The sequence below is a fragment of the Heterodontus francisci genome, chromosome 9, assembly GCF_036365525.1.
Source record: "Heterodontus francisci isolate sHetFra1 chromosome 9, sHetFra1.hap1, whole genome shotgun sequence".
Taxonomy (NCBI): domain Eukaryota; kingdom Metazoa; phylum Chordata; class Chondrichthyes; order Heterodontiformes; family Heterodontidae; genus Heterodontus; species Heterodontus francisci.
Genome location: NC_090379.1, coordinates 17,702,773 through 17,722,334, shown reverse-complemented (window position 1 = coordinate 17,722,334; position 19,562 = coordinate 17,702,773). Strand labels below are relative to the sequence as shown.

Sequence of the window (19,562 nt, the reverse complement as noted above, 5' to 3'; positions counted from 1 at the left end):
GACCCAGGTCCTGCACCGGAGAAGAGGTACGTGAGGTGGGGGTCGCTGGGGCCAGTCCAGAAGGCCCCAGCAATGGGGAGTTGGGGGGTTTGGCGTTCGGTCCAAGGGGAGAGGAGTCCCCAGGGGTACAGTTCCTGGTGGGGTCCTCCATGGGCCACAAATTGCCTACAAAGGAGGGCCCCCCTCCCCCAAGCCCATAGGGAGGGCACCGTGTTTTCCAAGGCCGACCCCCCACCCCCCCACACCCTGCCTGCTGTTGGTAAGATCCCAGTGGCGGTGGGAAGAGGTCCTTATTTGGATCCTGGGTGAGAAGGTTGTCATCGGCCAATCCCACCCCCAGGAGAATTGGAACCGGGATTCCTGACATCAGGTTCTGTGGCGGCTGTTTCTGCCCTGATTCTTCAGCTACACCACCCCCCCCCCATCCCCGCCACAAAACCCACCAGCGGGATGATAACAAAATCCAGCCCTATGTGTCTCATTAACCATTTTCTCAATCTGCCCTGCCACCTTCAACGATTTGTGCACATATAGCCCCAGGTCTCTTTGTTCCTGTGCCGTCTTAAGAAGAGATGTACTAGTGAGTTTTATTTTTTAGATTTCAGATGATTTTGTTAGGGTGGGTTGGCGAAGACTATTTTCTGTAGTTGGTGAGTCAGTGATGTGGGGTTAACAATATCAATTGATCAGTTAGAGTGAGGAGCGATGGTTCAATGACATGTATTTATGTACAGAGTTGTTGGCGAATGTAATGTTTTACCATAAGGTGTGGGTGAGATCAGTGGTTGCTCCTTTTAAGGAAAAATGGATAGATCTTTGAAACAGAGGAAGGCACAAGGCTGTTGAGAGAGACCATGACAAGTGGGATCAGTTTTTAACTGCGTAGGCACAAGAATGGTTCCCTGCTTCGTATTCTAAATGCCGATGGTTCTAATTCATTATTTCTCAGTACTTCCCTAATTCTTCCTTTACTCTGAGTCATAAGGTTCTGTGTTCTAGTCCCACTCCAGGTCTTGAGCACAACACTGACACTCCTGTGCAGTACTGAAGGAGTGCTTCACTGTCAGAGGTGCTGTCTTTCTGATGAAAACTTATTCGGAGGCCCCTTCTGCCCTTTCAGGTGGATGTAAAAGATCCCATGTCACTATTTCGAAGAAGAGTAAGGGAGTTATTCCTGGTGTCCTGGCCAATATTCATCCCTCAATCACCATCACAAAAACAGGTTATATGGTCATTACCATATTGCTGGTTGTGGGAGTTTACTGTGCCGCCTTTTGACGCAGATGCGATATCGAGGCGCAGCTGCCAGTAAGGAGGATATAATAGATCTCATGGCACTATTCAGAGAAGAGCAGGGAGTTTTCCCAGTGCCCTGGGCAGCATTCCTCCTCCTTCATCTGGTTAACTGGTTGTTATCTCAGTTGCTGTTTTTGGGACCTCTCAGTGCACAAGTTGACTGCTGTGTTTGCCTACATAAAAGAGAACGAGTACTTCAAAAGTAATTCACTGGCTGTGCAGCCCTTTGAGGTGTCCTGAGCATGTGAAAGTCGCAGCCTCTTTTGGTCTGTCAGCTTTTTTTTGAGGCTGTTGATCAGCACTTGCCATGTTTCTAAGTTGACGTGTATGGCATCAAGCACATTGTCCATGAAAGTAAAGTATTGTGGCTTGGCATCTGATAACAAGAGTAGTTTGAACACAAGATTAGCATTCAAGTTCAGAAGTGTAACCATGTCAGCTGCAGGAGTGTCAACTGTAATAGTGTTAGCTGTAATAGGGTCAACTGCAATAGTGCCAATTGTAGAAGTGCCATTCATAGTGCCAGTTGTAGCCATGCCAGCTGTAGTGGTGTAAATTGTATCATTTATATTTGGGTCAGCTGTAATAGTGTCAATTGCAGTAATGTCAACTGGGAAACTAATGCATATTCCTTTGTTGTGCACTGTTTATTCTAGTTCCACTTCTCCATGGGTCACAACATATATTTAAATGTTTTTCCACTTACCAATACGGTCAATCATAGACTCTATTTTTATCCCAGAATAAAACACACCAACCAGGTTTCTTTAACAACAAAATTATCAGTTTATTATAAAACAAGTCTTAACCCGTATTGAAGTAAAGCATAAACACAAAGATTGAAATATTAAAGCTCCCTTTTTACCTTAGCCACGCACACATACACATATACCGGTTCACTGGAAAAATAAAAGGGATTGTTGTTTAGAACTCTTATTATAGGCAAAAAAACACTTGGGCTAAATACTTGCTCATTCTTGAAGAAACAGCAGATGAGATAGGTTGTGTTCCAAAACTGCCATACATTCCGGCCGCTGAGTACATATAGATGGGTCACTGGGATCTTTTGGAATAGTTCCTTGCAGGGGGCATTGAGAATTAATTTAGCAGGCTTTTCAAAGACAGGAGACAGGATGAGTTGACACAGTGGACTTCTCAGGGTCTTTTAGAGAGCTGCTGGAAAGCTAAGCTGGGTTGTGGTCTTCTCTCCTTCCTTGGGAATTCTCTTCTCTCCTTGGAAGTTCTGTCCTTCTTCTGCAGGCTTTTTAAAGAGACGCAACAGGCTGAGCTAGAGTTCTGTCCTTCAATTTTATTTTTTTAAGCTCCAACCCTTTTTAAACAGTCCATTCCCAACTCTAAATTCAAAAGAGAGACTGGAAACAGAAAGTCCACTTTCTGACCTGTCACTTCTCTGCACACATCTTCCCAGTTACCAGGATTTCTGTTCTATTTTTAACTTGAGTTATATGACAACCAGTAAATGTTGTTGTCAAATAAGTCCTTTACATGACCCCCTTTGAAAACCCCAAAGTTTAACATTTCTTCAATCTTTCAAAAAATGAATCCTCAAAAATTATATTCACCAAACACAGAAGCACTTTCATAACAGTTGTCAATCTAATACGCCTGTAAATATAAACCATTCTTTGTGTTGTCATTTGCCCACAGCAATTCCTGAGTAAGTTGGTTCTGTAAAAGGTTAACTCTCATGTTAAATGCCATCTGGCTACTGTGATAAGCTTCTTGATTCTGTTCTTTATTGGGGAAATTCAATTACACAAGAACTCAAGTGCAGGTGTAAAAAGAAAGCTAACATTTATAGAGGGCTTTTCACTCCCTCAGTATGTCCCAAAGCACCATACAGCCAGTGAATTACCTTCGAAGTGTAGCTAGTTTTGTTCTGTGAGCTAATCCAGCAGCCAATTTGTGCACATCAAGGCCCCATAGACAGCAAATGAATGAGTGATAATTTACTTTTTGGTGGTGATGGCTTAATGGTGGCCAGAATCCTGAGCATGTGGACAGGGCTTCGGTCTAATGTCTCATCGGAAAGATGGCTCCTCCAACAATGCAATGGTCTGTGGTAGATAGCATTTTCAAGTCTTTACTGGAACTTAAACTCATGACCTTTTGACTTAAGAGGTGAGAACTGAGTCAAGTTAATACTTGTGTACGTTGGAAGAGCTCAGTACATTCCAGAGCTGGATATTTTTTCCATTGATGCGATTCACTGTTCTCGTGGGTCCTCTTGGTTTTCTCTGTTTAATTCTGCCATTCTGATTGAGAGTTGGTGGGCACCCTGCTCTCAGGCTTCTGCCAATGCAATCCTATAAAGACGTAGCATCATAGAATAGTACAGAAGAGAAGGAAGCCATTTGGTTCATCGAGAATGTGCTGGCTCTTTTGAAAAGCAATGAGAAGCACTCAGCCTCTACTTACCTGGGTTTATGTAGGATATTGTCATATATCCCTTTTACTCTTACATATAGAAATTATAGGATACTGTTGTAAATCCTTTAGTTCTAATACAAGTTTGAAGACTAGGAAACATTGAAAAGTCCGATTAATGCTCTTTATTAAATCAAGTCAATGTAATAGTGGAACACAACCCCCTTACATGAAGTGCCTATGAGATACAGGTACCAAAGTTCACATACCAAGGCCTCCTTCAGGAAGTTGCATGTGTGTCATCTTGACTGCTTATGCTAGATTCAGTAAGACTCCCAAGATTTGGCACAGTGGCGCAGTGGTTAGCACCGCAGCCTCACAGCTCCAGCGACCCGGGTTCAACTCTGGGTACTGCCTGTGTGGAGTTTGCAAGTTCTCCCTGTGTCTGCGTGGGTTTCCTCCGGGTGCTCCGGTTTCCTCCCACAGCCAAAAGACTTGCAGGTTGATAGGTAAATTGGCCATTATAAATTGCCCCTAGTATAGGTAGGTGGTTGGGGAATATAGGGATAGGTGAGGATGTGGTAGGAATATGGGATTAGTGTAAGATTAGTATAAATGGGTGGTTAATGGTCGGCACAGACTCGGTGGGCCGAAGGGCCTGTTTCAGTGCTAAATCTAAATCTAAATTCCCAAGGAACTCCAGTGTGTTGTGTGCCTTTTATAGGTTTAATTATGTAGGACAAATGTGGGCACCATATATCATCATGTTCTGTGTGTATGCTGTTGACATGCAAGCTCGCTCAGTGGTGAGGTTAGCTGCTAATATTTGTTGTACATGTCTTTGATGTCTTAGTTTGTTTATTGCACTCTGGACATTCCACACATGAGTGCTCATTGTGTTCTCTCTATTATTTGTACCTGACCTTGTACAGCCATTGCAACCACTGCAAACTTAATCTTTAATATGTGGATATATATCTTATATTAACAGAAGCTTACTATGGCTATTTAACCTGGTACACTGATACTTACATCACTCACTTCCACATAGTTTTTTGTTTACTCACTCATGGGATATGGGTGTTGCATGAAAGACCATATTGATTATTGCCTGTCCCTAATTACCGCTGCAGTCCATGTGGTGTAGGAACACCCACAGTCCTGTTAGAGAGGGACGTCCAGGATTTTGACCCAGCAATAATGAAGGAATGACAATATATTTCCAAGTCAGGATGGTGCCCAGCTTCGGAGGAACTTGCAGGAGGTGGTGTCCCATGCGCCTGCTGCCCTTGTTCTTTTAAGTGGTCGGCTGAGGATACAGCTGAGATTAGGGAGACAAATTGTTCCAGCTTGCAATGGTCAAATGTCAGATTCCAGTCTGGCTAGCTCTTTGCCTCTGCCATCCCCATAACCATTCATCAAAATGGGGTTGGCCAAAACGCTTTTCTTATATGTGTTTTTTATAAATATATAATTTTATCATTTTTACTAATCAGCTAATTAACTGGCAAATGTGCTGCATCGTAAGACAGCTACCTATATAACTAGGCTGGTGGTGCTTAACTCCAGTCATTAATTCACAGGTCATCATTTTTATCTGTCAATGCAGTGCCTTGAGCAACCTTGAGGTCTTCTCCTCGTACGGTGCTGCTAATGTAGGGTCCATCTGAAGTTCTTGTGGTGCCTTAGCTGGTATAGCAACAAACTCCAAATTGGGATCTCCAATGAGATTCCTGGTTAGCCACAGGAATGGCTTCTTGGTGTTATACTTACTTCACAATGTCATTGTGCTGAAGGTTTTTTCTTCCTGTGGAAGTTTTTGCTCCATTTTTATGTCCAACAGGTTAGATCTGGTCTGCATGATCCTGTCAGTGGGCCCACTGAAGCCCCTGCCAATTCTGCTCTTCTTCAAGTGTTTTAGCTTTGGAGCTGGTTTCAGCTTGAGTTCACTAAACTGCCCAGGAGTGGAGACAAGAACAGCTTCAAGAGCAACTTGTTTTTATATAGCATCTTTAAATGTCCCAAGGCTCTTCATTGCAGCATTATCGAACAGTTTTCACACCGAGACACGTAAGGAGATATTGGGGAAGGTGACCAAAAGCTAGATCAAAGAGGTAGCTTTTTAAGGAACATCTTGACGAAAGAGAGGTGGAGAGGTTTAGGAAGGCACTGCTTAGGGCCCAGGCAGCTGAAGACACAGCTGCCAATGGTGGAGCGATTAAAATTGGGAATGCTCAAGAGGCTAGAATTGGAGAAGCGCAGAGATCTCGGAAGGTTGTAGGACTGGATAAGACCTCACACTGATCAGTGAACAAGCAGGAGCAATCTTATTTTTGCACCAGTTAGAAACACTCTTGACCAGACCTCCAAGCTCAAGAACTTCAAGGAGCTGAATGTTTCACAGTAGGAGGAGAAGGGAGGGGAAAGAGGGGAGGAGATGGGAGCCAATGTGAGGCTTTTTTAGTGTGTGTAAGGGAGAATCTTGCTTTACTGTATATGGTGGGTGCCATTATATGTGGGGGCGGGGTTCTCATATTTAAGTGGCCTGCTTTATGAGTGGAGGAGAAGGGTTTCACCTACCTTGTATAATGGGTCTTATTTTTATGTGTATGTGTAATCTTCCCTTTTCTGATTATGAGGTGGCTTCTATTTCTGAGTAGTTACATGCAGCCCACATACAGTTTTTGACACATGTAGCTGGCAGTTAGCTTCCGAAGGTAGTCAGCTTGTTGACATTAAATTAAGTAGGATTTACTATTGCTGCTCATCAACATGCCCAGAGCCCCAATAAGGTACTTTCCATCCTGGCGCTAAAAAGGTATTCATATAGTGTGTTATCATGTACTCAGGATGATCCAGAGCATTTCACAGCCAATGCATTACTTTTGAAGTATACTCACTGTTGATATACAGTAAAGGCAAACACAGCAGCCAATTTGTGCAAGGCAACGACCCACTCCAGGTAATGAATAAATGATCAGGTGTCCTATTATTGATATAAAAACAGAAAATGCTGGAAATACTCAGCAGGTCAGACAGCATCTGTGGGGAAACAGAGTTAATGCTTCAGGTCAATAACCTTTCATCAGAATTGGGAAAAGTTAAATATGTATATGGTCCGCACTGAGTGTGAAGAAGGGAGTTTGGTAAGTGAGTGAATTTTAAGGGTTAACCTCTCAAGACGAGTTTTTGTTTTGTTTACATCTGGCAATTAATTGAAATTCCTGTTTCTTGCAATTTTAAACAGGGGTAGACTGCCATTCTGAGAATAGCTATAGCTAGTTAATTAGGTAGCCAGCTTAAACTGGTTTCTGAGCTTTAGCAGATTTCTAGCAGAGCTGACACAGCATTGTTTTCAGAGCATAAATTCAAGGGACTCTCAATGCTCATTGTCTGCACTGAGTGCTGCTGGAGGGCAGAAGGTATGCGGAAGGGAGTTTGGTAATTGAGAGAGTTCGGTAAGGAGGGGAACTATAAATGAAGAAGAAAATACATTTGAGTGCACAGAGTGTAAAGTGGGAGTTTGGTGCATGAGGGAGGGGCTCCTTTCTTTCTTTCTTTCTTTCTTCTACCTTTTTTCAGCCTCCAGTAGCTGCCTCTCTCTTCGGTATAGGGGACGAAGTTGATTGGTAAGTTATTGCAATGAGAAGTAAAATAAAACATTTTTAAAGTTACGTTATGGCAGGTCAGCTCAGCCAAGTGGAATATACGTCCTGCGGTATGTGGGAAGTCATGGATGCACCACGTGTCCTAGACGAACACATCTGCAGGAAGTGTCACCGACTGCAGAAGCTTGAGCTCCAGGTTTTGCAACTTCAGTGCTGGCTGGAGTCACTGTTGTGCATCCGCGAGGCAGAGGACTACATAGATAGCACATTTAGGGAGACGGTCACACTGCAGGTTAGGAGCATACAGGCAGAGAGGGAATGGGTGACCGCCAGGCAGTCTAAGAGAACCAGGCAGGCAGTGCAGGAGTCCCCTGAGTCTATCTTGCTTGCTTGGATACTGGTGAGAAGGGAGTGCTGCCAGAGCAAAGTCCGTGGCACCGCGGGTGGCTCAGCTGCACAGGAGGGCAGGAAGAAGAGTGCAAGAGAAATAGCGATACAGCATTCGATAGGGGATCAGACAGGCGTTTCTACGGCAGTAAACGTGATTCTAGGATGTTGTGTAGCCTCCCTTGTGCAAGGGTCAAGGATGTTGTGGAGTGGCTGCAGGACATCCTTCTCGGGGAGGGTGAACAGCCAGAGGTTGTGGTCCACATTGGTACCAATGACAAAGGTAGGAAGAGGGATGAGGTCCTGAAAACAAATTTAAAGAAGTTAGGAAGGAAATTAAAAAGCAGGACCTCCAAAGCAGTAATCTCAGGATTACTCCCGGTGCCACGTGCTACTGAGCATAGGAATAGGAGGATTGATCGATTGAACACGTGGCTGGAGAATTGGTGCAGGAGGGAGGGCATCAGATTTCGGAGGCATTGGGACTAGCTCTGATGTAGGTGGGACCTGTACAAGATGGACAGGCTACAGCTTAACAGGACTGGAACTAACATCCTCGCAGGGAGATTTGCCAGTGCTGTTGGGAAGGGTTTAAACTAGCTTGTCAGGGGGATGGGAATGTGAGCGGTAGCTCAAATTGGAAGGAAGTAAAGCTGGTAAAAGGAGATAGAAAAGTAGCAAGTGACGTTAGAAGGCAGGCGAAACAAAGGCGAGCATCAACTGGGCTTAGAATGCAGAATGTCAAGAAGACAAGGTTAAGGACGCTCTACTTGAATGCACGCAGCAATCGCAACAAGGTAGATGATTTAAAGGCCCAAATAGAGGTAAACGGATATGATCTAATTGCCATAACGGAAACAAGGCTACAGGGTGACCAAGAGTGGGAACTGAATATTCAAGGATAATCGACATTTAGGAAGGACAGGCAAAAAGGAAACGGAGGTGGTGTTGCACTGATAATAAAGGATGGGATCAGTACATTAACAAGGGAGGATCTCAGATCGGAAGAACTAAATGTGGGATCTGTTTGGGTGGAGCTAAGAAACAGCAAGGGGCAGCAAACATTGGTAGAAGTTGTTTATAGGCCACCAAACAGTATTGGTAGTGTGGGCCATGGTATTAATCAGGAGATTAGAGAAGTATGTGGCATGGGTAATAAAGTAATCATGGGTGATTTCAATCTGCATATAGACTGGGTAAACCTAATGAGCACTAATGCTGTGGAGGACGAGTTTCTGGAGTGTGTTAGGGATGGTTTTCTAGAGCAGTATGTTGAGGAACCGACTAGAGAACAGGCTATTTTAGATATAACATTATGTAATGAGAAAGGGCTAATTAATAATCTTGTCATAAAAGAACCATTAGGATGAGTGACCATAATATGATAGAATTTTACATTATGTTTGAAAGTGAGGTAGTTCAATCTGAAGCCAGGGTGTTAAATTTGAACAAAGGAAATTATGAAGGTATGAGGGGCAAATTGGCTGAGGTGGATTTGGAAAATACATTAAAAGGTATGACGGTACATAGGCAATGGATAGTCTTTAAAGAAATATTACATAGTTTACAGCAACTATACATTCCTTCAAGGCACAAAATCCCCAAAAGTAAAGGCAATCAACCGTGGATAACAAAGGAAGTTAAGGATTGTATAAGATTAAAAGAAAAGGCCTATAAAGTTGCCAGAAATAGTAGTAAACCTGAGGATTGGGAGGATTTTAGAATACAGAAAAGGAGGACCAAGAAACTGATAAAGAAAGGGAGAATAAGATATGAATGTAAACTAGCAAAAAATATAAAAACGGACTGTAAAAGCTTCTATAAATACATAAAAAGGAAATGTTTGGCTAAGGAAAATGTGGGTCCATTACAGGCAGTCAGGAGAATTTATAATGAGGAATAGAGAAATGGCAGAGAAGCTAAATGATTACTTTGTGTCTCTCTTCACTGAGGAAGATACAAGAAATCTTCTTGAATTAGGGGGAATGAGGAATTGAAGGAAATTAGTATTAGTAAGAAGGTTGTATTGGAGAAATTAATGGGGCTGAAGGTTGATAAGTCCCCAGGACCTGATATTCTACACCCCAGAGTGTTGAAAGAGGTAGCTATGGAGATAGTGGATGCATTTCTATAGATTCTGGAGCGGTTCCTGCAGATCGGAAGGTCGCAAATGTCACCCCATTATTTAAGAAGGGAGGGAGAGAGAAAACGGGGAATTACAGACCTGTTAGCCTTACATCAGTCATTGGGAAAATGCTCTCATCTATTCTAAAGGATGTGATAAATGGACACTTGGATAATAATGATCTGACTGGGCCTAGTCAACATGGATTTATGAATGGAAAATCATGTTTGACGAACCTGTTGGAGTTTTTTGAGGATGTTACCAACAGAATTGAAAAAGGGGAGTCAGTGGATGTGATATACTTGGATTTTCAGAAGGCCTTTGAGACAGTCCCCCACTGGAGGTTGGTTAGCAAAATTAAAGCACATGAGATAGGAGGTAATATATTGGCATGGATTAAGGATTGGTTAGCAGGCAGAAAACAGAGAGTAGGAATAAACAGGTCATTCTCATGTTGGCAGGCTCTGACCAGTGGGGTGCCGCAAGAATCAGTGCTTGGGCCCCAGCGGTTCACAATATATATCAATGATTTGGATGTGGGGACCAAAGGTAGTATTTCCCAGTTCGCGGATGACACAAAACTAGGTGGGAATGTGTGTTGTGAGGAAGATGCAAAGTGGCTTCAAGGGGAATTGGAAAGACTTGGTGGTGGGCAAGAACCTGGCAGATGGAATATAATGTGGAAAAATGTGAGGTTGTCCACTTTGGTAGGAGGAACAGATGTGCAGAGTATTTCTCAAATGGTAAGAGATTAGAAAATGTAGATGTACAAAGGGACCTGGGTGGCCTTGTCAATAAGCCACTGAAAGCTAACATGCAAGTAATTAAGAAGGCTATTGGTATGTCAGCCTTTACCGCACGAGGATTTGAGTCCAGGAGTAGTGGAGTCTTCCTTCAATTGTATAGAACCTTGGTTAACTGGAGTACCGTGTGCAGTTTTGGTCCCTTTGCCTTAGGAAGGATATTATTGCCATAGAGGGAGTGCAACGAAGGTTCACCAGACTTGTTCCCAGGATGGCGGGACTGTCCTATGAAGAGAGATTGGGGAAACTGGGCTTGTATTCTCTAGAATTTCAAAGAATGAGAGGTGATCTCATTGAAACATACAAAATACTTAAAGGGATAGACAGGGTAGATGCAGGTAAGAATTTTTCCCTGGTTGGGGAGCCTAGAACCAGGGGACACAATTTCAAAATAAGGGGGAAACCACTTAGGACAGAGATGACGAGAAATTTCTTTACTCAGAGGGTTGTGAAACTTTGCAATTCTCCACCCCAGAGAGCTGTGGAAGCTCAGTCACTGAGTATGTTTAAGGCAGAGATTGACAGATTTCTAAATACAAATGAAATAAGGGGACATGAGGATAGTGTGGGAAAAAGGCATTGAAGTGGATGATCAGTCATGATCATATTGAATGGCAGGGCAGGCTCGATGGGCTGAATGGCTTACTCCTGCTCCTATGTTCCAATGTAATAGGTTTTAAGCAGGTGAAATAGGGAGGGTAGAAAAAGAACGAAAGGAAAGGTCTGTTGTAGGGAGGAAGTTGGAAGACATTAAGTGACAAGAGTAAGACATTAAGTGACAAGAGTTGGTGGTACACGGCCAAGTAAAGAAACAAAAGATGTGTCGAAAGAAGGTATAAATGGCAGAATAATGAACAGCTGCCATCCCAAAGCAAAAACAAAAGGAAAAACATGAGTAAAAACCAAAACATGCAAAGAAAAGGAAACAAAATGGGGGCTGAGATTGCAGTCTGAAATTGTTGATTTCAGTGAGTCCAGAAGGCCGTAAAGTGCCTAATGGAAAGATGAAGTGCTGTTCCTTGAGCTTGCGTGGATCTTCATTGGAATACTGCAGTAGGCCGAGGGCAGAGAGGCCAGCGTGGGAGCAAGATGGAGAATTAAAACAGCAGGCTACTGGATACTCTGGGTTGTGCCTGCGGACTGAATGGAGATGTTCCGCAAAACAGTCACCCAAGCCGCATTTCATCTCTCTGCTTTGTGTGCCATGAATACAGTATAGCTAATTGAAAGAAGTAGACGTAAAAAGTTTGGGGCCTTGGACGATGAGAAGGGAGGAGTCAAAAGGGCAGGTGTTGCTGCTCCTGCACTTGCAAGGAAAGGTGCTGTGGGAAGGGGTCGGAATGCTGGGGATGATTGAGGAGTGGACCAGGGCTTCACAGAGGGAATGGTCCCTTTGGAATGCTGACAGGGAAGGGCAAGATATGTTTGGTGGTGATATGCTGGAGGTGGCAGAAATGGCAGAGGATGATTTGTTGAATATGGAGGCTGGTGGAGTGGAAGGTGAGGACAGGGGGAACGCTAACCTGGCTCCGGGAGAGAGGGGAAGGGGTGAGAGCAGAAGTGTGGGAAATGGGTTGGACATGGTCGAGGGCCCTGTCAACCAGAGTAGCAGGGAGTCGTGGTTGAGGAAAAAGGAAGACATTATCAGTAATGCTGGTATGGAAGGTTACATCATCAAAACCTATGCGAAGGAGATGGAGAAACTGGGAGAATGGAATGGAGTCCTTACAAGAAGCAGGGTGTGAGGAAGTGTAGTCAAGTTAGCTGTGGGAGTTCCTGGGCTTATGATGAATATTTGTTGATAGCCTATCCCCAGAAATGGAGGCAGGGAAGGGAAGAGTTAGAGATGGACCATGTGAAGGTGAGAGAAGGGTGGAAATTGGAAGCAAAGTTCATGAAGTTTTCCAGTTCAGAGCAAGAGCAGGAAACGGCACTGATACAGTTACCAATTTTCTGCAAAAGGAGGTGGGAGAGGGGTCCCACATGTTCCACATATCCCACAAAAAGGCAGGATAGCTAGGACCCTTGCAGGAACCCATAGCAACACTTTTTATTTGTAGGAAGTGAGATGAGTTAAAGGAGAAGTTGTTCGATGTGAGAACAAGTTCAGCCAGGCGGAGGAGGGTGGTGGTGGATGGGGTCTGCTTGGGCCTCCTTCAAGGAAGAAGCGGAGAGTCCTGACGCCAACCTGTTGGAGGATGGAGGTGTAGAGAAATTGAACGTCCATTGTGAAGAGGGGACAGTTAGGGCCTGGAAATTGGAAACTGTTAAAGTGACGGAGGGCATCAAAAGGGTTGTAGATGTACAAAAGCCAAATATTGCAGATGCTGGAAATACTCAACAGGTTAGTCAGCATCTGTGGAGAAAAAACAGACTTCACATTTCAGGTCTGATGAAAGGTTACACGGACCTGAAACGTTAACCATCTTATCTTGAGGTTGATACAAGGTTCTGGAATTTGCTCTTTTTCTTCCCTCATTCATGTCTTTGTTACCTCTAGATTTGACTATTTCAATACATTCCTGGCTGGTCTCCTATACTGTACCCTCTGTGTAGCTGAGGTCATCCAAAACTCTTCTGCCTGTGCCCTAACTCGCACCAAGTCCCATTAGCCCATCACTCCTGTGGTCACTGACCTACATTGGCTCCAAGTCAAGTAACGTCTTGATTTTAAAATTCTTATCCTTGTTTTCAAGCCCCTCCATTGTCTTGCCCCTCCCGACCTCTGTAATCTCCTCCAGCCCCACAACTCTCTGCGATATCTGCGCTCATCTAATTCTGGCCTCTTGAGCATCCCTGATTTTAATTGCTGCGCCATTGGTGGCTGCACCTTCAGTTGCCTTGGCTCTAAACTCTGGATTACCCTCCCTGCACCATTCCGCCTCGCTATCTCACTTTCCTCCTTTAAGGCACTCCTTAAAACCTACCTGTTTGTTTAACCTTCTGGTCATCTGACCTAATATCTCCTTATGTGGGCTCGATGTCTAATTTTGTTTTATAATGCTGCTGTGACATGCCTTGAAAGGTTTTATTTTGTTAAAGGTGCTATTTAAATATAAGTTGTTGTTGAAGGGAGGTGGATTCTGTAGACAGCTGAGTGACTCCATTGGGTTTACATTTCCTCTGTGCTCTCTTAGCTCAGAGGTTAGCCCGCTTTTAGAAATTCCTGTCTGTTATTCTGAAGATGTCATCAACCTGTTTTACTCATCTTAAGCGCGTTAATCGCTGTATTGATGTAGTGTAGGCAGGAATTGATTCAAACATGATGCACCGAGGAAGTGTAACCCACAAATATTCTAAAGGGGGGACCTCGCACTTACTGCCATGTCTGAAACTGCCTTTTGTTTTATTTATTCAACCCACTTTCCCTAGATTGTGCAATTCTGTCCCTAAATGTTGAGGTTAACAATGTCAAACGACTATAAGGAAATGAGGAAAGGTGTTTTTTAGGATGTTGATGGAAAAGTGGAACAGGATACCAGCCTGCTTGTGCGAAGCTACTTGGGAGGTTTTCCTACATTAAAGGTGCTATCTAAGTGCAAGTTGTTGTTGTAATCCCTTGAATTTAGAAGCTTGAGGAGTAAAATCAGAAAGCACTTTTTCACACAAGGTTAGTGGAAAATCTGGAACTCATTGCCCAAAAACTGGGTCACTGGAGTTCAATGAAAACTTGGAAGACTAAGATGGATGGATTTTTCTTAAGGGTGTCAAGGGCTATGGAGCACAAGCGTGTTCATGGAGTTTGAGGTACAGATCAACTGTGGTCTTGTTTAGTGGTGGAGCCAGCTCGAGGGGCTGGATGGTTTACTCCTACCCCTATCGGGCTTAAATTATTTATCGCTACAAACCGGGCGTGATTCTGTGGGCAGCAAAGATACGCCCAGATCGGAGAGGTTTGTGGATTGAATACAATTTGTCCTCATTGTAATACTGCGATCAGGTGCCCTGACAGCCTGCCTGCGTGGCCCACAGGTAGATCTGGGTTGGGTGGCGATCTGGAGTGGCCGTTTTAAGGACTACCGGTCAAGAGGTTACCAACATATCTCTGAAGTTTTCATCACATAACCCTTTGTCTCCAACCGTTCCACCCTGGAATACCAGTCGAAGTTTGCGCGTAACAATCCAGGTCAGAAATGGGCGCAGGAGCTTCAGTTCAATATTCAAACAAGGCCGGCACTCATTTCAGGGGGCCACTAGGGCCACCTGCAAAAAGGCCCCGACCAATTTAACCATGGCTGAAACTCCTATGTTGATTGGGCGCAGGTCTTCAACTGCTAAATTGGTTTTTGTTGTGCCCGTTTTCGACCCATAAACTGGGTGAAGAGACGATAAATTTAGACCCAAATGCTCCTATTTAACAGTTACTGCAATTCTTTACAACTATAGATTTTTAAAGAAAGAGTTCTTTATGGTCAGAACCCATTCTTAATATAATGTAGAATGACATAGCTTGTCCACAAGCTATGACAGCTATCACCTCCCTGCAAGTCATGAAGCCAAGTTTCCTGGACACAACTGTACTGATGGAATACTGGACAGCTCCTAAGGAAATCATTAACTTCCTGCTTCCCCCCTCCTATCCCTTCTTATTTTCTAATGCTCAAAGGCATATGTTGAGGTTAGTGTTTAATTGTAGACTCAAATGAAGAGTGAAAAGTGCTGATTCTGAACGGAGAACATGCGTGAAATCTGGCCATGACATTGCCTAAGTGAGGGGCCTGCTCAATGGCAGTGCTGCCTTTTAATTCGTGTTTCTGCTGATGTACTGCTTTGTGGTGATGGAGCTGATAACGGCAAAGTCGACTTGGGTGTCGTTGCAAACAGGCTCGCTTTGCAAACTCATTGGGCGAGATTTTAATTCATTCAAAACCAATCCACTTGCACAGAGTTAAAATCAGGCCCACTATCATTTTCAAGTAGGGTTACCGACACTGCACGATTGCCTTGGAGTCTCCAAGAATTGAAATTTAATCTCCAGCATACTGCTGTGAACAAACTCAGGAGAAAAATTACAGGGGCATTAAAAAGTTTTTTTTTCAGTCTTGGAACACCTTCATTTATTTGTTTTAAAAATATTAGAAATGGATAGGAAAGGATGTTTGGGTGGGGAGGTTGGAAGCAAGAGCTCATGTGATGAAAGCTTCAGGGATATGTTGAACCAGAGTTGGTAACCCTTATTTTCCAATATTCATCGTTCTTTCAGTTTCCTAGCGTGCCTACTATTCTGGAAATGTTCAACATACTTAAAGTGCGCCATTGCTAATAATGGGGAGGACAGAACTAGCTCTTCAACTAATGCAGTAGTAGCGGTTACAACATTGTTCTTTTTACACTCCTTCCCTTTTCTTCCGAAGGCTTCTGGTTGGATTACAGTTCCGCACGGACCCTCCAAATCCTGGGAGTCTGTCATTCATGCCTCTGCCTATTCCAGGAAACGCTACTGGGATGACAATCAAGCAAGAGAAGGAAGGCATTTGACCCAGTGCTAAAATATTGACAAAAATAAATAAATCTAATGCTACATTTCGCATTACATTTTTTTGTATTGCAGATCTCTCGAAATCTGGGGAAGCTGTACAGTGAAATGATCTTTGTAAATGGCTTTGTGCATTGTGACCCGCACCCAGGCAACGTGCTGGTGAGAAAGTCCCCTCAAACCAATAAGGGTGAAATCGTGTTGCTGGACCACGGATTATATCAGGTGGGCTCTTCCTTAGTTTGACATTCAGTTCAAATCTGTGTTTCCAAGTGAGATGGGGCTATGTCGGAAGGTTGTAGGCCCAAGGCCTACCTGAGAATTTGAGTGCATAATCCAGGATATTGTGCACCCCCAATTTTGATTGCCCCACCATGCGGCTGTGCTTTCAGCTGCTTAGGCCCTAAGCTCTGGAATTCCCTTCCTAAACCTCTTCCTCTCTCTCCTCCTTTAACACACTCCTTAAAACCTACCTCATTGACCAAAAGTTTGGTCATCTGTTCTAATATCTCCTTATGTGGCTCTGTGTCAAACTTATTTTTGATAATGCTCTTGTGAAGCACCTTGAGACGTTTTTCTATATTAAAGGTGCTACACAAATGCACGTTGTCGTTAGATGTGCAAGGTGACCTTTGGATGGAATGTTAAACTGAGGTTGTGTCCAACTGTTCAGGTGGTCCTGACATTGTTTAAGAGAAGAGCAGGGAGGTCCTCTGCTGCCCTGGTCAACATTCTTGACCAGCAAACAAACCAAACAGAGTAACTGGTTATCAATCTCATTGCTGTTTGTGAGGTGTTGCTGCTGCAAGATGGCTACCAGGTTTACATATGTCACAGCAGTCACTGATCTTCATGAATGGTTTATTGTATGAAGGGCTTTAAGTTCTTCTAACATTGGTGTTATTCATACTAGGTGTCTGCTTTAGCTCAGTGGATAGCATTTTTGCCTCTGAGTCAGATGGTCATGGGTTCATTTCCCACTCCAGACACTTGAGCCCTTAATCTCAGCCAGTCGAGGAAGTGCTGCACTACTGGAAGTGCCATCTTTCAGAAGTTAAACCAAGGCCCTGTCTTCCCTCTCAGGTGGAGATGAATGATCCCGTAGTACTATTATGAAGAAGTACAGGGGCGTTCTTAGTTTCCCCGGCAATATTTATTCTTTAAGCAGCATCTGAAACAGAGCACTACATACAATATACACACTGGTATTATTGGCTATGCCTCACAAGTGAGGATGATTTTCTTCCATGAGTCTGAAGATGGCTAATGAGGCCAATTTGGAATCTACAGCTTTATGGTATGTAGGGCATTTGTTGTCATGTGGTATGTCTGGTCATGTATTATTAGCTCGGGTCATGGCTTGTTCTTTTCTTGTAACTGCCGCCCCCATGCCTGATCATATCTAGAGGCTTCCAGATAACACAGTCATGCTCCCGTTGCCATTTTCTGGTCGCCGAAGGGCTTGGAGGATGTGCTCGAAAAGGAAGAGGCCTGTGCATGACATTTTTTAACATGGAGAAACCATTGCACACCAGCTTCCACATGTATCTTAAAAGAATGACACCTTGATCCAATGGCAAGGAAACCAAGATGACAGGGGACTTCATTTTGCTGCAGCCTTTGTCCGTCAGTAAAGCAGTTGAGATATTTCAGATGGCACATCTTCCTGCACCTGCTCTACCATCAGAGCTCCGTCTGCTGAGTATTTCTAGGATTCCTTACAGGCCTTCACGATAACCGAAGCGGCCCAGGGCATAAAGAGTCCCACCGTATTTCACCCTGTTTTGATCTACCCTTTCTTACTCATTGCCCTTGCTCTGCAGCGAGGTCAAAGGGGTTGCCTTTGGAACCCACGCACTGGTAAAAGCAGTGTAACAACAGCTTGAATTTATGTAGCACCTTTGACAACAAACAACAGAAAGAGATATAAAGCCATGTGACCAAAAGCTTGGCCAAAGAGAAGAGTTATTTCAGTTACGAAACATCCAAAAGGAGGAGAGAGTGAGTTGCGGGAGTTTTAGGGAGGGAATTACAGACAGCTGAAGGAAGGGCCACCAATGGTCCTTGATGCACAAGAGGCCACAATGGCAGAAACGCAGAGATCTCAGGGGTAAGGGGATGGGGAAGTTGTCGGGCTGAATGACGTTACAGAGATAGGGAAGGGCGAAGCCATGGAGAGATTTTAACACAAGAACGAGATTACATACACTACACACAATGGCACATGGTGGCCCCATACATAAGTTGCAAAGACAAACAGAGGAACAGAGTGGAATAGTGAAAGGCAACAACGAGGAGCATGGGCAGGGAAAGAGCAAAAATAAACAGGAAGATGAGTGCTCCAAGTAGAACTCTCAATTGAGCAAATTGCCAATATCTATTTGACAGAGTGAGGCTCAAAAGTACAGATTGGATTCTGAAGCGAGGTTACAGATGCCACCATAGTCCTGTAGCTTTGAATGACATTTAAAATTGCCTGAATAGCAAAAAAAAAAAGTGTTGTGTCTGCCTGAGCATTCTGTTCCAGTCAAGTCTGCTCCTGGCAGTTAAATGGCCAGGACAGATGCAGCTTTGGCAAGTAACTATGGTGCTTTCTGCTATAAGTTTAGTTTACATGGGCTTCCCTTTGCTGTCATTAGATTATCTGTCTACTGTCATGACTGATGGTCTACAAAGTTTGGGGCAGTTGCTTGTCTCAGAACAAGTAAAATAAAAGCCCCACTATAATCCTGTGACAGGTAATAAATGCTGGGAATACACAGCAGATCCGTCAACATATTGGTTGTTGAGGTTTCATCCTCCTTTCAGTTGCTGACAGACCTGCTGCAGCAAGAGCTATTTATGGAAGTACAATAGACAGGGGATGCAATGGATTTGATGGATTTCAGTTCTTTTGAATTCCTTTGTTGTTTTTCCTCTCTCGGCACCATCCGAATTGGACAGGGCCAGTTATCTCCTCACCAGCTCTCGCTAGACGATGCTTTATTAAATGTCTTTGTTACCTCCTCCAGACTCGACAATTCGTGGGGCCGGCCTCCCTCCCTCGGTAAACTTCAGCTCCTACGAAACTCTATCACCCATATCCTAACTCGCACCATGTCCCATTCACCTACATTGGCTCCTGGTCCAGCGGCGCCTTGATTTTAAAATGCTCATCCTTGTTTTCAAATCACTCTATGGCCTCACCTCTCCTGATCTCTCCAACTCTGACCTGTTGCATCATCAATTTCCATCGCGTCATCATTGGTGGCCATGCCTTCAGCTGCCTGGGCCCTAAGATCTGTAATTCCCTCTCTAAACCTCTCCACTTCTCTCTTCTTAATATCACTTCTTAAAATCCAAATCTTTGACCAAGGTTTTGGTCACTTGTCCCAATATCTCCTTACATAGCTTGGTGTCAAATTTTGTTTGATAATGCTCTTGTGAAGGGCTTTGGGATGAGAAGTTTCTGGGGGTAGGGGAGTGGGGGTTTGGGCAGA

General features: G+C 43.9%; 1 protein-coding gene across 5 annotated transcripts in view; it reads left to right on the top strand.

Moving 5' to 3' along the window:
* adck1 (aarF domain containing kinase 1) overlaps nucleotides 1–19,562 on the top strand; it is a 586,674-nt gene that overhangs the window by 391,544 nt on the left and 175,568 nt on the right. For all 5 annotated transcript variants that reach the window (XM_068038603.1, XM_068038599.1, XM_068038600.1 and 2 more), the window contains one exon: nucleotides 16,159–16,308. In XM_068038603.1, the coding sequence (XP_067894704.1) occupies nucleotides 16,159–16,308 (150 nt within the window). The remainder of the gene's footprint in view (nucleotides 1–16,158; nucleotides 16,309–19,562) is intronic.